Below are 15,199 nucleotides of genomic sequence, written 5' to 3'. Positions count from 1 at the left end.
TTTTTTTTTTTTTTTTTTTTTTTGCATTGGGGCATTTACTTTAATTTCTTAGTCTTCAGGTATATAATCCTTTCTACACTTAGGGAAGATTAATTAATTAATAAAAATTCTTAGTACGAGGCAGGTATCTTGTCAAAGACTGATACTGAGAAGCTTGGAGTTTTATTTTGTTTATGATATTTGTCTTTGTGTAGAAATGACCTCCTTTAATCTTGAAATGTTGAGATGTGTAGCAAATATCTGTAACTGATATCACAATCAACAGTTTATCTTTAGTTGCTTATTTGTATAAGAAAATAAAAGCAGGCCAGGCATGGTGGCTCATGCCTATAATCCTGGCACTTTGGGAGGTCGAGGCAGGTGGATTGCTTGAGGTCAGGAGTTTGAGACCAGCCTGGCCAACATGGTGAAACCCCGTCTAAAAATACAAAAATTAGCTGGGTATGTTGGTGGGTGCCTATAATCCCAGCTACTTGGGAGACTGAGGCAGGAGAATTGACAAGAGTGAAACTGTCTGGAAAAAAAAAAAAGGAAAGAAACAAAATAAAAGCAGATGACTTTTGTGCATTGGTGTGATATTAATTTTTATGTGGAGTTCTTTGTCTTTCTTCATGCATCAGGTGTTTATTTTACAAATATTTATTGAACACCAGCAATGTTCTCCACGCTAGTGGAGGCAGTAGTGAACAAAACAAAGTCTGCTTTTTTTTTTTTTTTTTGGTTTTTTGAGATGGAGTCTTGTTCTTTTGCCCAGGCTGGAGTGCAATGGCATGATCTCGGGTCAGTGTAACCTCTGTCTCCCGGGTTAAAGTGATTCTTCTGCCTCAGCTTCCCGAGTAGCTGGGATTACAGGCATCCGCCACCAAGCCTGGCTAATTTTTTTTTTTTTTTTTTGTATTTTTAGTAGAGACGGGGTTTCACCGTGCTTGCCAGGCTGGTCTTGAACTCCCGACCTCAGGCAATCCACCCGCCTTGGACTCCCACAGTGCTGGAATTACAGACGTAAGCCACTGTGCCCGGCCAAGGTCACTACTTTTATGGTGCTTACGTTCTGATATAAATCATAAAATTTTTGTAGGTGAAACCAATGATGATTGCAGGCTCTCACATTTGGGAACACTTTCTGGGGAAGTTAATAACATGGCCACCTAAGCATTTGGGAGTTTCTGTGTCTCTTTAGCAACTTTTATTCTCTTTCAAAAAATTTATTAATTTTTTTTTTTTTCTGCCAGGTATAGCGGCTCACACTTGTAATCCTAGCACTTTGGGAGGCTAAGGCAGGAGAACATCTTGAGCCCAGGAGTTCGAGACCAGCCTGGGCAACATAGGGAGACCACGTTTCTACAAAAAATAAAAAATTGGTTGGGTGTGGTGGCACACACCTGTAGTCCCAGCCACTTGGGAGGCTAAGGCAGGAGTATCACTTGAGCCCAGGTGTTCAAGGCTGCAATGAGCTATGATCGTGCCACTGTCCTGCAACCTGGGTGATAGAGTGAGACCCTGTCTCAAACAAACAAACAATTTTTTTTTTCCTGTTAATAGAGATGGGGTCTTGCTATGTTGTCCAGGCTGGTCTCAAACTTCTGGCTCAGGCAGTCCTTTTGCCTTGGCCTCCCAAAATGCTAGGATTATAGGAGTAAGCCAGCATGCCCAGCCAGCAACTTTTATTCTGAACATTTAGAAAACTGAGGACCTGAATAAATCACATTTTAAAATTTAACCAGGTTTACAGAGTATTTACTATGTGTTCTATGGTGTTTTAAGCTCTTTGTAAACATTAACATTAAATTTTCATTACAGTTCTCTGTAGTGGGTAGTATTAGTATTCTCATTTTACAAATGAGACAGCTGAGTAACTTGCCCCAGGTTATCCAGTCACTGAGAAGGGAGACTGGTATTGGATTGTGGGCTCTTATCCGTGTGTGTGTGTTTGTGTGTGCACATGTGTGTGTGTGTGTGTTTGTGTTTTCATCTTGCATTTGGGATTTCCTTGAAGGTTTAGGATTATATACAGCCAGATTTTGTGACAATAGAGTAGGCCTAGGACCTGTGGCTCCCTTTCTGTGAGAATTTCTTCTCCTTTTCCTTCACATTTAATTGCATGTTTAATTTGTATAAATGGAATGTGTTTAATCTAATTTTGCTGAATTATGTGTTTCTCTTGGTCCTGCTAGACTTTCTGTAAATTGCTTGAAGCAAGAAACTGGCAGATAGATCCATCTGACAAATAAGTAAAAGAGTATGGTTTATTGCAAATTCTAAGACTATTAGATCAGTTTACTAGAAATTGAGGCTTTTCCCTCCTTTGTGGGACTGCGTAATAGTTTAATTTAGCTGTTTATAAATGTTTAATTGTATTCTAAACAATAGGACTGCCGAACAATAGGTCATAATGTATTGGAATAATAAAACTCTGGGAGGCAACACTATTTAAAACCTAGCATATTCAATATATGTGTGCCTTGAGGACAAAGTCTTGAGGCTACAATAGATTCTATTCTTATGGGGTAGTAATGTGATGTTTCTGCTTGATAATTCTACATCTCAGGGAACTTTTGATTATTTGAGGTTACAATGCTTATATTCTCTCATAATCCTCAAGGAGATTCTGGTTAGTTTCTCAGAGAAATGCTCTGTATTCTTCAATTCTCAATGTCTAATCATTTGTAGCCTGCACACTGTCTAGAACCCTCACCATTCCTTCCATCTCAACCTTTTCAGTGTTCCAAACATTTCCTTACTATTCTAAAGCTACTTCTGAAATCCTACTTCTTCCGTGAATTTTTCAGTTCATTAACAGAGAAATGATCTGGCCTCATCTTTATTTCTCCTTAGCATTCAGGAATGAAGCTTAAGGAACATCCAATATACTTTTTCACTTTAGTTTTAATGGACTGATTTATTCTGTATATGAAAACGAATGTGAATCTGTCAGTGTTATGCTTTGTATTATGAGCAGTGAGCTTGTTTAGCACAGTAAACATCACCTGTTCCATTGGTCACTGGGCCTTGTTTAAGAGATCACGCGTGGGTTAATATGAAAGAAAATGTTATTACATTTATACTGGGTTGCTTGGACTGCCATAACAAAGCTCCATAGACTGGGAGGCTGGAACAACAGAAATTTGTCTCATCACCATTCTGGAGGCTGGAAGTCTGAGATCGAGGTGTCAGCAGGGTAGGTTTCTTCTGAGGCCTCTCTCCTTGGTTTATGATGACCATCTTTTACGTGTCTTCACGTATCTTTCTTCTGTGTGTGTCTGTGTTGTATGTTGTAATCTCCTCTTCCAATAAGGACACGAGTCATATGGATGGAGCCCACCTTAATGATGTCATTTGAGCTTAATTCCTTCTTTAAGGATTCTCTCTCCAAATGCATTCCAGGGTACTGAGGGTTAGGACTGTAACATATGAATTTTGTGGGGACACAGTTTAGCCATAACAGGCTTTAAATATATAACATAGTTGTCCTAAACTTGTATGACAAACTAAAACAAAAAAATTCTTTTTAAAGCTTAAAAGTAGGCTAGGGAAGACAGCATCCTGAGAGAGAAGAGAAGATCATGATCAGGCTTAGAACTGGCTAAGTGATTCTGGGTAAACTTCACAGTAATTTCTGTTTTGTCTGTGTTTTCTCAATTTTTTGTACTCATTGGGATCTGAAGTGCCTTTTAAGTGACTCTAAGATTCTGTAATTCTATTTTAATAACTGTCTTGGGGTTAGACTTTACTGCTGATTTAAGAAGTTGTTGGAGAAGAATTTTTATAATCCTGGGTTATAATCTCATGTTTGCGAGAAAATGCAGAAGAACGAGGCTGTGTCCAATAGACCCTAACTTGCATTTGACCTCTTTTCTTCTGCATCAGCCCTTTTCTTGGTATCTGACCAGCTATATGACTGTGGACAGGTTATGTATCCTCCGTGAGCCTTAATTCTTTCATCCACAATATGGGAACAGAATAGTTAGGAGGCTGTCCTTCAATCTTGTCCCTTGTCATGGTTGCCTGCTACAGATAGATGCTGCCCCCCCCCCGCAGACGATTGATTCTGAGTGTCCTGGTGCTGAGGTTGCATTTGCAGCCCAGGTAGGGTGTCGGACGCAACACCTGCTGACTTGCCTGGCCTCTACTGCCTGCCCGACTCACATGCCACAAAGACCACCTGTAGCTCAAGGCTGTCAGAGCGGGGCTGGGTTTATATCAATATTCCCAACCTCGCTTGCTGTCTAGCCCAGGGGCTAGACAGATGTCATTTCAGGGAGGATGAGTTGGGTTCCAAATGGTTACCATAGATTTTTTTTTATTACTTCCTCTTCCTATATTTAATAGCCCCAAATGGTTATCAGAAAACTACTCTTCTTCCTATATCTTATTAGGAGGAAAATGGTGAACATTTGTAGGGCAGAGATGTAGTTTAGCCTCACACATCAGATTTTAATATCCATAGACCTTAGTATTACAAAAAGTAGGTGCTAGCTCAGAGAGATACCCACATGACACAGGTTTTGTGAGGGTTAAATGAAATAAATGTGTGCGTGTGTGTGCGCGTGTGTGCATGTATGGGCATGTGTGTGTGTGCACGTGTGTGCATGTGCGTGCGTTTGGTGGGGAGGGGGCAGCAGTATGCTTTCCTACATACTTTTCCAGTTAAATTGAGTGTTCATTCTTTGTGTTGGGATTGAGTTTATATAACTCGGGTCTTTGAAAACACCAAGGTGACTTTTATTATTAGGCTTGAATAGATCAATTGATTCTGGGTAAAATGTTATTCCAGTAAAACTACTAAAACAAGTTCTCTGTACAGGAATACTAATTCTCAAGTTCTGTTTGGCTTACTCATTTTAGTCATTATATACAAGCATTAAAATATGGCACTTTTGGCCATAGCGTTTGACCTGGAAAAATTGCCATAAGTGAACCCATTTACCATGCCTTTTTATATGGTACCACTGTTGGTACCCGTCTCCTTTAGGGTCTTTTTCAGTTGCGAGGGACAGAGATTCGACACAAACAAGCTTAATCTAAAAAGAAAACTAAAACTTAAGTGAAATATTCTAGGGCTAGAAGTATCTTTATTAAGCAAAGTTATATCCAGGGGTATATAGGATATTATTGGGGCATTTTCTCTCTGTCTTTCTCAAATGGATTTATTCTCAGAAAACTGATGAGAAAAATGACTGCCAGCATTGCCAAGGTTTATCTTTTGACTTCTGACTGGAAAGTAAAAAAGAGCTTCTCAGTTCTTGTGGCCATATATCAAATATCAAGGAAGATTTTGATTGGTTCTGCTTGAGTCACACGTCCATCCCTAAACCTATGACTGGCCGGTGTATAGAGCCCTACGGGAGACCTGGCCATGCGCCACCCACTGTGGCAAGGCATCTTGAGTGGCAAGCTCCCTGGGATTACATGGGATGGATGGGATGATGTCCCAAAAGAAGGGTTGCTTAGCAAACAGACCACATGTCTGGTCTAGGTAATTAGAGTTTAAAGTCAGCAGGGGTTTGGCATTTATTCCTTTAGTTTACAGGGAATGAAAAGGTAACTATCATAAAAGTCTGCTGGATCACTTGAGAATGTTAAGCTGCACTTGAAAACCTGTTTGAGATGTCATGCAAAGGTGCCCATTAGGTGGAATAGGCCTCACATGGATAATCAGATAGTAGCATCACAATTGGTGATTGCTGAGATTGATGTGACATGCGGGCAGTTTGGTGGGGGTAAAGGAACAGAATGACAATAATGGGACTTCTGGTTGTTTTCGGCAGGGTTGGATGACTGCCTGCAACAATATGTCCACAAGTTTGAACGGGAGAAGATCAATGGCGAGCAGCTGCTGCAGATTTCCCATCAGGATCTGGAGGAGCTGGGGGTCACACGGATCGGACACCAGGAGCTTGTGTTGGAGGCTGTGGACCTTCTCTGTGCACTGGTTAGTTCAGGAGAAGGTGATCTGTACCGTGATGACATTCTTTAGAGCCTTGTTCTCTTAAGCTCTCATTGTTTGTGATTTAGCATATCACTGGTTTCTTAATGCTCCACTGAAAGAAAACATGAGCCGAAGATACTATAGGAAGGGGAAAAAATGAATTATTTTCTACATTAAGGGTTGGCAAACTATGGCCTCTGAGTTAAATCTGGCCTGCTATCTATTTTTGTAAATAAAGCTTTATTGGAACACAGCCATGTCCATTCACTTATGTGTTTGTGGCTGCTTTCTTGCTACAGTGAGAATTGAGTAGTTGTAACAGAATCACATGGTTCCCCCAAAGCCTAAAATATTTATTAACTTTTCCTTTACAGAAAGAGTTTGTCTTTTTCAGAAAATCTCTGTATTAGTCTAAGTTAGTCTAGTTTTCTTTTATAAGGAAAAAACGTTGGAAATAGTCCTAAATGAAAATGTCACCTTCTGGTCAGGCGCAATGGCTCATGCCTATAATCCCAGCACTCTGGGAGGCCGAGGCGGGTGGATTGCTTGAGTCCGGAAGTTTGAGACTAGCCTGGGCAACGTAGCAAAACCCTGTCTCTATTAGAAATACAAAAAAGTTAGCCGGGTATGGCTAGCACGCACCTATAGTCCCAGATATTCAGGAGGCTGAATTCAGAAAATCATGTGAGCCTGGGAGGTGGAGGCTGCCGTGAGCAGAGATCGCACCACTGCACTCCAGCCTGGGCGACAGAGTGAGACCCTGTCTCAAAAAAGAAAAGAAAATGTCATCTTCTAAATTGAAGTGAGAAATAGGTTCTGATTTTCATGTCTGGTTTTGTTACTATAAAAAGCCGTTGAGTTTCACAGATATTTGTGATATTTAAATAACTGATATTTGCACTTGACATGACCTATGAAATGGGAAAAAAACGTGGTCTTCATTACATTTTGTAGATGATGGATTTTGGCTTTAACACGAATGAGTAAAATCCTGCTGGGTCCTGACACTAGAGTCACATGGGTAGCTTTGTTAGGTGTGGGCCAAAAACACCTGTAAGGACATTTTGTTTATAAATTGGTTAGTGTGGGTGGGATTCAAGTCTGCCTGCCCTGGTGCCAGGCTAAAGATGCAGTTTACTTAACTGTCAGGATTTGGACAAAGTCGACAGCATTCAGGCTGGGTTAGTAATGCCCTGAACCCCAGCCAGGGGTATATACAATTACATCACTGAGAATGGTGGGAAAGAATGTGCTGCTGATGATTTTGCCATCGCTGGTCTGCGTACTGTTGATTATATAACACTTGCTGCATTGTGTGTATTCTTCTTCTTAAAATGGACAGAGCCTTGTCTTCTGCTCTGAGATGCCCTGCTCTTGTTTAGGAAAGTAATGGGGAAATTATTTGTAGTTGATAAATGAGCTGCCGCCTGGGAGACGCTACAGCCAAGTAGTCTGAGCACGGGTCTGGGAAGCAGGAATTTGTATTCTAATCCCAGCTCTGCTACATGCTACTCCCTCTGTGACCTCCGGGGAAATGGTGCTGTCTGTTTTTCCCATCTGTACAGTAACGCTCACCTTAGATGTGGCTGTGCACGATTGTGTAAGTGCTTTGCACTGCCCAGACGTCTAAGCATCCTGTTTATTACTGAAACTGTATTTTTTTTTTTGTACAAACATGTTTGAGTTTACTTTTATTATACTTTCTGGGAACATGGCTTTTCCGTGTTTTCTGCTTGATGTTTTGCAAATTGTCTCTTTCACTTTGCAGTAATACTTGGAGGACAGGTAAATTTACTTGCAAATCCAAAGTAAGAGAGGCAGGGCGGAAGGGTCAGCTAGAGATGCATCATGTACGTCGGGTGGGATGACAAACATAACAGCTGCCCCTGGGCATTCTCTTTGCCTTTTCCTCTTGTCTACCTCTTAGAGCATTAGACTAAAATGAACAAAGCTGGACAAATGCCAGAACCTAAAGCTGTGTTTTATCTCCTACAATTTCCTTCTAATTTCCTTTGCAGACCAAGCTTTGACTTCAGACTCATTCTGGACCTGCTCTGTGCCAGTGACTGCATTGGACAGGGGGGTCACGTAGGGGTTCACAAAAGTGTGTGGATTATTTTAGTGAGTTTTACTAAAATGTCTTTAGTCTCGATATAATCTCCTTTTTGAATATTATTATAATTCATATACTAATTATACTATCTTTTTAATCCATTTGTAGCATATAGATCTTTGGATATATAAATTGGTGCTGCTTTGAACAGACCATCTCCAGGGCAGTTGATGTGTAAATGCAGTTGGCCTTGGTGTTATAAAAGAGGTTTCTATGTAAACTTAGTTTAGTGGATGTTGATTTTATGATAGACAGGAAATGAATAGAATTAAAGGTAAGGAAGGGGGAGGGGAGAAACATAACCACTGGAAAGTATCAATGCAAAGAGAGGGGCAGATAGATGGACAGGAACCTAAAATAGGAAACAGCTGTTAATGAAGATTCCAAAACTGGTGAGCAGTGGCTCACAAATTAGCTGGTCGTGGATAGAGAGCAATGAGAGAAACCGCCCTTCGTGAATATTGACTTTGACTGGCAGTCGTGGCTTAGGAGAGTGATTTGTATTGTACGATGAGACCAGGATCACTTTCCAGGATTGAATTAGAATCTGTATCCAGTTTTTCTTCCTCTCTCTGGGTAGAGGGTACCTGAGACCGATTATAGAGCTGCTCTTTTCGGTAAGATAGCTGTTACCCGATGTGACTGTCTAAATGAAAATCAACTAAAATAAAATAAAATTCAGTTCCTCGGTTGTACTAGCAACACTCCAAGTGCTCAGAAGCTCCATGTGGCTAGTGGCTATGATATTGGACAGCACAGAAAAAGAACATTTTCATCTTTGCATAGAGTTCTGTTGGCCAGTACTGGTTGAGAGGGTGTGATTGAGAATAACCAGTAAGAATAACCAATGAGGGTAAGTGTGACTATGGCCAGGCGCGGTGGCTCATGCCTGTAATCCCAGCACTTTGGGAGGCCGAGGCGGGTGGATCACAAGGTCAGGAGATCGAGACCATCCTGGCTAACACGGTGTGAATCCCTGTCTCTACTAAAAATGCAAAAAATTAGCTGGGTATGGTGGCAGGCACCTGTAGTCCCAGCTACTCGGGAGGCTGAGACAGGAGAATGGTGTGAACCCAGGAGGTGGAGCTTGCTGAGATCACACCACTGTACTCCAGTCTGGGTGACAGAGCGAGACTCCATCTCAAAAAAAAAAGGGTAAGTATGACTGTAACCTATGTTCTCTGCCAAGTCAGTGAGGCCCAGTTTACTGAACACCAAGGCATGGGCAGCTGTGTTTTGAAGGTTGAAGGAGGTTGAGAAGTGAACAGTTGGAATTGATACATGTGTTAAGTGATGCTACCTAGACTTGGGGTTAAATGAAGTACCTGTAATGAATCTATGGGCCTAGAGTGCATATGCACACTGGTATACCTGTGAGATTATTCGTTGCTTATTGTTTACCCATGGCAAATCATTTAAACATGTTATCTTTTTTATGAGAAGAAATGCAGGAACAGGAATTTTTGCTGGCAAATTATATTTAACTTGATCTTGCTTATGAGCTTATTTAAAAATGCCTTAGGAAGACTGTGAACTGTATTTCTTAGGCTATCTCTTAATTGACCCAAGTCAATAAGATGACTTTGATTTTGTGTCTCTGGCACACCTTAATCACACATGTTAGATCACAAATAGAGCTAGTAGGAATGGAGAAGATGGTAGAGAAGAAGTTGTATAAGGTTTTTCCTTAGCTAAATGTGTATAATTTTAAGACTCTTTTTGCTTTCCTTTTCTCCCATGTAGTGTATGATTTCTCTAGCCAGATCAGGAAAGGATCCCTGATGGTGAACCCTAGGAAGTGAGATCTCAGTGGAAGCGTTTTAGTATGTGAATAGATTTTCAGAAACTCACTTTGTATCTTAATCTGTATCTTTTTGATGCCTTATCTCGAAGCAGTTTCTGAAGGAGACAGGTTTTGGGGAAAAGACTGGTGAAAATAATTAATCTGGTCTGAGAAATTATTTATTTTTGGTCTTTCTTTGTGGGGCACTTAAGTCAATAATCCTTTCCTGATTATGCTTCTACAGTAGAGGTTCTTTTGAGCTAATATAATCAGTTTCTTGTTCTCTCTTTAATGTGGAATGGGGTCGAAGGGAAGGAACTTTCCTTTCTTCTTTTCCTCCTTCCTTCTTTTAAAAATTCTATTCTAGCTGTATTTATTCATCTTTCTAGGTCCATTATTTGTTTTGGGGGATAAAAAAGAGCAAACTGAGTGGAAAATGAAGAGAACCAGTTACAAGAAGCCACTCTACCCCTTTATTTCAGTATTAAAAGTGGTACGTTTTTAGAAGATTGAGGTTTAAAGTTTCTTGCAACAATAAAATGCACTTAATCCTCTTTGAGTTCAACAAGTAAACATTATGTATGTGGTCATAAAAGTTCCAAGTAATTTATGGTGACATTGGTTATTGAAAGCTGACTTTCCTGCTTTTAGTTCGAAACGCTTCCTGTAAGTTGGCAGGCTGAGTAACTGACTGAATGAGGGGGTCTTTCTCTTTCATCATAGTTACAAGTTCTTCAAAACAAGCTCTGTCTTGTGACCTCTTTATCCATTCAATTGTGAGTCTTTGATTCTTTGAATTTAAAAAGCTATGATGCAGATCCATCTTATTTTTGTCTTTCTATTGGAGGACAAGATTATATTTTAATCTCTAGAAAATAACATAAAAAATGAGCATCACATTTAGATAGAAAAATACTGCCAATATAGAATATTCATTTATATTTTGAAATTCAGTTTTTTTCAAAAGCTTGGACGAGAAAATTTTCAGCTAATTTTTGCTTCTTTCAAAATTTCTGATTTTTTAAATATTATTTTTTATTTTACTAGGAGGTAACATAAATTTAAACTTCAAGTAAAATCTATTTAAAATTAGAATTGTTTTGTTAAAGTCAAAGCCTTTTGTTGTTGTTTTTAACTTACCATTGTTTATCTTGCAAAAAAAAAAAGTTTCTTACATACTTCTGAGTATACGCTTTATGTATCTTGATTTTGACATGTGACTTGCCTCTCTCTGGCCCACATGGCCAAAGCCAGCTGAAAGAAGTTTCTCCACAGCCGGGTGCAACGGTTCATGCCTGTAATCCCAGCACTTTGGAAGGCTGCGGCAGGCGAATCATGAGGTCAGGAGATGGAGACCATCCTGGCCAACATGGTGAAACCCCGTCTCTACTAAAATATTCAAAGATTAACTGAGCATGGTGGCACTTGCCTGTAATCCCAGCTACTTTGGGAGGCTGAGGCAGGAGAATGGCTTGAACCAGGGAGTCAGAGGTTGCAGTGAGTCGAGATCATGCCACTGCACTCCAGCCTGGTGACAGAGTGAAACTCCGTCTCAAAAAAAAAAAACAAAATAAAATAAAGTGTCTCCACTTCAGAGGGGATGTGTAGAATTTTGAGAAGCAGAATAGCTATTCAGCTTGTGCTGGATCCAGGATCACCGGACAGTTTTCCTTATCCTTGTCTAATGTCCATCTTGTCATCTGTCTTATCACGTGGCCCTTTTTTGGGCAGGTTGTGTGGAAGGTGGCATACACAGCAGAGAGAGTAATCAAAAGCTTGTGCCCTAGATGCAGATTGCCTTGGTCAGAAGCCCAGCACTACCGCTGATTAGCTTTGTAACTTCAGGGAATTTATTCACTGTTTTCATGCCTCAGTTTCCTTAGTGGTAAATTAGAGATAAAAACATTTCTACCTTCTTGGGCTGTTTTCCTGAGATAATACACGTCAAACACTGAGTCCAGTTCCTGGCATAAAGTGTTCAATAATGTTAAGTATTCTGTTAGTCTCACTTTTTAAATGGTACCAGATTCTTGCCTTGGGATGCTATTGAGACAGCATGATCTATCTCAAGAAATATCGTTATGTTTTTTAAAAAAAGATAAAACAATTTAGGACATACAGAGGCAATTGAATACAGAAATTTGTACCCCCACCTCTAATATCGCAGACTTACGTGTTGTTTCCCAGGATTGGCTCTTTTCTCTGAAAGGGAATCTAGGACAGTGTTAGCTCATGAAACTGATTTTTTTGAAGCACCCACATAAGCTGAACATTGTTCAAAAAGAACACAGGTTAGAAGCACAAGAGCAAGAAATTAATTTTATGATTGATTGAGACAGGGTCTGTCTCTGTCACCCAGGCTGGAGTACAGTGGCACGATCATAGCTCACTGCAGCCTCAACCTCCTGGGCTCAAGCGATCCTCCTACCTCTTGAGTAGCTGGGAGTACAGATAGGAGCCACATCTTCAAGCTCAGGAGATCACGCTTAGTGAATTCGTGTTTAGTTAGTGCTGCTGTGTTTTTTTGTTTTTTGTTTTTTTTTCGTGTGTGTGTGAGTGTCTTGCCTAGTGGAAATCCATGCATTCCATGACTATATGATTGTCCGCTGTGCTGGAAATACTGTAGTGGGCATACCGTAGTGGAAATACCGTAGTGGGCATGCCGTAGTGGGCATACAGAGCCCTGCTTCTGTAGTCCTCACATCCCAGTGGAGGAAGAAGGCCGCAAACACGGTGCTTCAGATGGGGCAGAAGTGGGTGATGGGCTAGAGAGTGAATCGAAGGGGCGATTCTGCCACCAGGGGACACAGGCCGATGTTGGGAGACATTTTTGGTTGTTACACCGGGGGAGGAGGCGCTACTGCCATCTGATGGGTAGAGAGCAGGGATGCTGATAAACATCCTGTAATACATGGGGACCCGCTGCCCCACAAGCATTATCTGGCCCCAAATGTCAGTAGGACTGAGGCTGAGAAACCTTGTTCTAGATTAAGTGATCAGGGAAGCCTTGCAGGGGAGGGGACATTTGGGCCAGCACCTGAGTGATAGCAATGAGCTGTTGGCTGGGCTCGGTGGCTTACGCCTGTAATCCCAGTACTTTGGGAGGCTGAGGCGGGCAGATTGCCTGAGCTCACAAGTTCAAGACTAGCCTGGGCAACACGGTGAAATCCCATCTCTACTAAAAATACAAAAATTAGCCCAGTGTGGTGTTGTGCCTGTAATCCCAGCTATTCAGGAGGCTGAGGCAGGAGAATCTCTTGAACCCATAAACCCGGGAGGAAGAGGTTGCAGTGAGCTGAGATGGTGCCACTGCCTTCCAGCCTGGGTGACACAGTGAGACTCCATCTCAAAAAATAAAATAAAAATGAAAAAAGAATGAGCTGTCCACGACCAGATTTGTAGGAGGAACATTTGGGGAAGAAGAACTATCAAGAACAAAATCCCTGAGGCCCGAGTGGCTGTGGAAGGAGCAGAGAGAAGGCTGGTATGGCTGGGATGAGTGAAGTGGGCTGGGGATAGATCACACAGGGTTTTGTGGTTGTTGTAAGAGTTTTTCAAGTGACTAACTGGGCTTCTGCGTTATCAGAGAGTTTGAATATTGTTTTTTGTTTTTGTTTGTTTGTTTTTATTGTGAGACAGAGTCTGGCTGTGTTGCCCAGGCTGGAGAACATTGGCACAATCTTGGCTCACTGGTTCATGCCATTCTTCTGCCTCAGCCTCCCGAGTAGCTGGGACTACAGGTGCCCACCACCACGTCCGGCTAATTTTTTGTATTTTCAGTAGAGATTGGGTTTCACCGTGTTAGCCAGGATGGTCTCCATCTCCTGACCTTGTGATCCACCCACCTCAGCCTCCCAAAGTGCTGGGATTACAGGCGTGAGCCACCGCGCCCCCCGAATATTGTTAATTGTTTGGATTTTTTCCCTTTGATTTTATTTCCCACAGAATTATGGCCTCGAAACTGATAATATGAAGAACTTGGTTCTGAAACTGAGAGCATCCTCCCACAATTTACAGAATTACATAAGTAGCCGGCGGAAAAGTCCCGCTTACGATGGAAACACCTCCCGCAAGGCCCCCAATGAGTTCCTGACCTCCGTGGTGGAGCTCATCGGCGCCGCCAAGGCCCTGCTGGCCTGGCTGGACCGGTAAGTTGGAGATGTGTCTTTTACTGCCCTGCAAGAGTAGAGTCCAAGCTGCATGGTAGCTGTACTTTGTCTTAGGAAAAGGAACCATTGTTCTTTCCATATCATTTTTGCCGGCTCTTTTTTTTTTTTTGAGATGGAGTCTCCCTCTGTCGCCCAGGCTGGAGTGCAGTGGCGCGATCTCGGCTCACTGCAAGCTCCGCCTCCCGGGTTCCCGCCATTCTCCTGCCTCAGCCTCCCGAGTAGCTGGGACTACAGGCGCCCGCCACGATGCCCGGCTAATTTTTTTATATTTTTAGTAGAGATGGAGTTTCACCGTGTTAGCTGGGATGGTCTCGATCCGGTGACCTCGTGATCCGCCCGTACCGGCCTCCCAAAGTGCTGGGATTACAGGCGTGAGCCACCGCACCCAGCCTTTTACCGACTCCTAAGGAGTCCTCGATCGGTGGTACATTTTAGGATTCCTTTGCCAGTTACTTAAACGGTTAATAGCAGGAACAAATTAACCTCAGCTTAGAGAAGAGTGAAATTGTGCCAAAGGTTGTGTTTTACTGAGATTAAATATTAATGGTTGAGGATTTGATTGGTATGAAAGCTGTTAGTTGACTTCAGAAGGGACGTTAACTGTCATTTTTGATTTTTTTTTTATCTAGTCCTTCTCTCTTTCTATTCAGATCCCTATTTTATGTGTTACTTGAGAGAAACCAGTTAAATAAAAAGTAATTTAATACAAAACTTAGCCAGGCGTGGTGGCACATGCCTGTAATCTCAGCTACTCAGGAGGCTGAGGCAGGAGAGTTGCTTGAACCCAGAAGGGGAAGGTTGCAGTGAGCCAAGATTATTCCACTGCACTCTAGCCTGGGCAACAGTCTCAAACAAAACAAAACAAAACAGAAAAGAATTTAGAGTAGCCCATGGGGTTAGCTATACTTACCAACATAGAGTGGGATCCCAGTGGATTCTCCCTACCCCTTTTTAAGAGGATTGTTTTTACCTTCCAGGGCTCCGTTTACAGGGATCACTGATTTCTCAGTCACGAAGAACAAAATTATCCAGCTTTGCTTGGACCTGACCACTACAGTCCAGAAGGTCAGTAGTATGTCATTTTCGCTTTCTAATTTTTTTTTTCCTGCTCTTCCTCTTCTTGAAAGGATTTTCATGCAGGTGTGAAGTACCACACTCCTCTCCCCACCTCAGTTTTTTTCCCATCAGAATTGGGGAGAGAAGGC

The 15,199-nt window shown here is 41.7% G+C and overlaps 1 protein-coding gene across 2 annotated transcripts in view; it reads left to right on the top strand.

Annotated features, from left to right (window-relative positions):
- Positions 1-15,199, top strand: part of CNKSR3 (CNKSR family member 3) — a 107,281-nt gene that overhangs the window by 57,200 nt on the left and 34,882 nt on the right. For both annotated transcript variants that reach the window (XM_023206089.1, XM_023206088.1), the window contains exons 2-4: positions 5,769-5,932; positions 13,771-13,973; positions 14,972-15,059. In XM_023206089.1, the coding sequence (XP_023061857.1) occupies positions 13,795-13,973; positions 14,972-15,059 (267 nt within the window). In that variant the 5' untranslated portion in view covers positions 5,769-5,932; positions 13,771-13,794. The remainder of the gene's footprint in view (positions 1-5,768; positions 5,933-13,770; positions 13,974-14,971; positions 15,060-15,199) is intronic.

The sequence above is a fragment of the Piliocolobus tephrosceles genome, chromosome 5 (genome assembly GCF_002776525.5).
Source record: "Piliocolobus tephrosceles isolate RC106 chromosome 5, ASM277652v3, whole genome shotgun sequence".
NCBI classification, from domain to species: Eukaryota; Metazoa; Chordata; class Mammalia; order Primates; family Cercopithecidae; genus Piliocolobus; species Piliocolobus tephrosceles.
The sequence above is the reverse complement of the archived record's forward strand: the minus strand, read 5'-3'. Positions and strand labels throughout refer to the sequence as shown.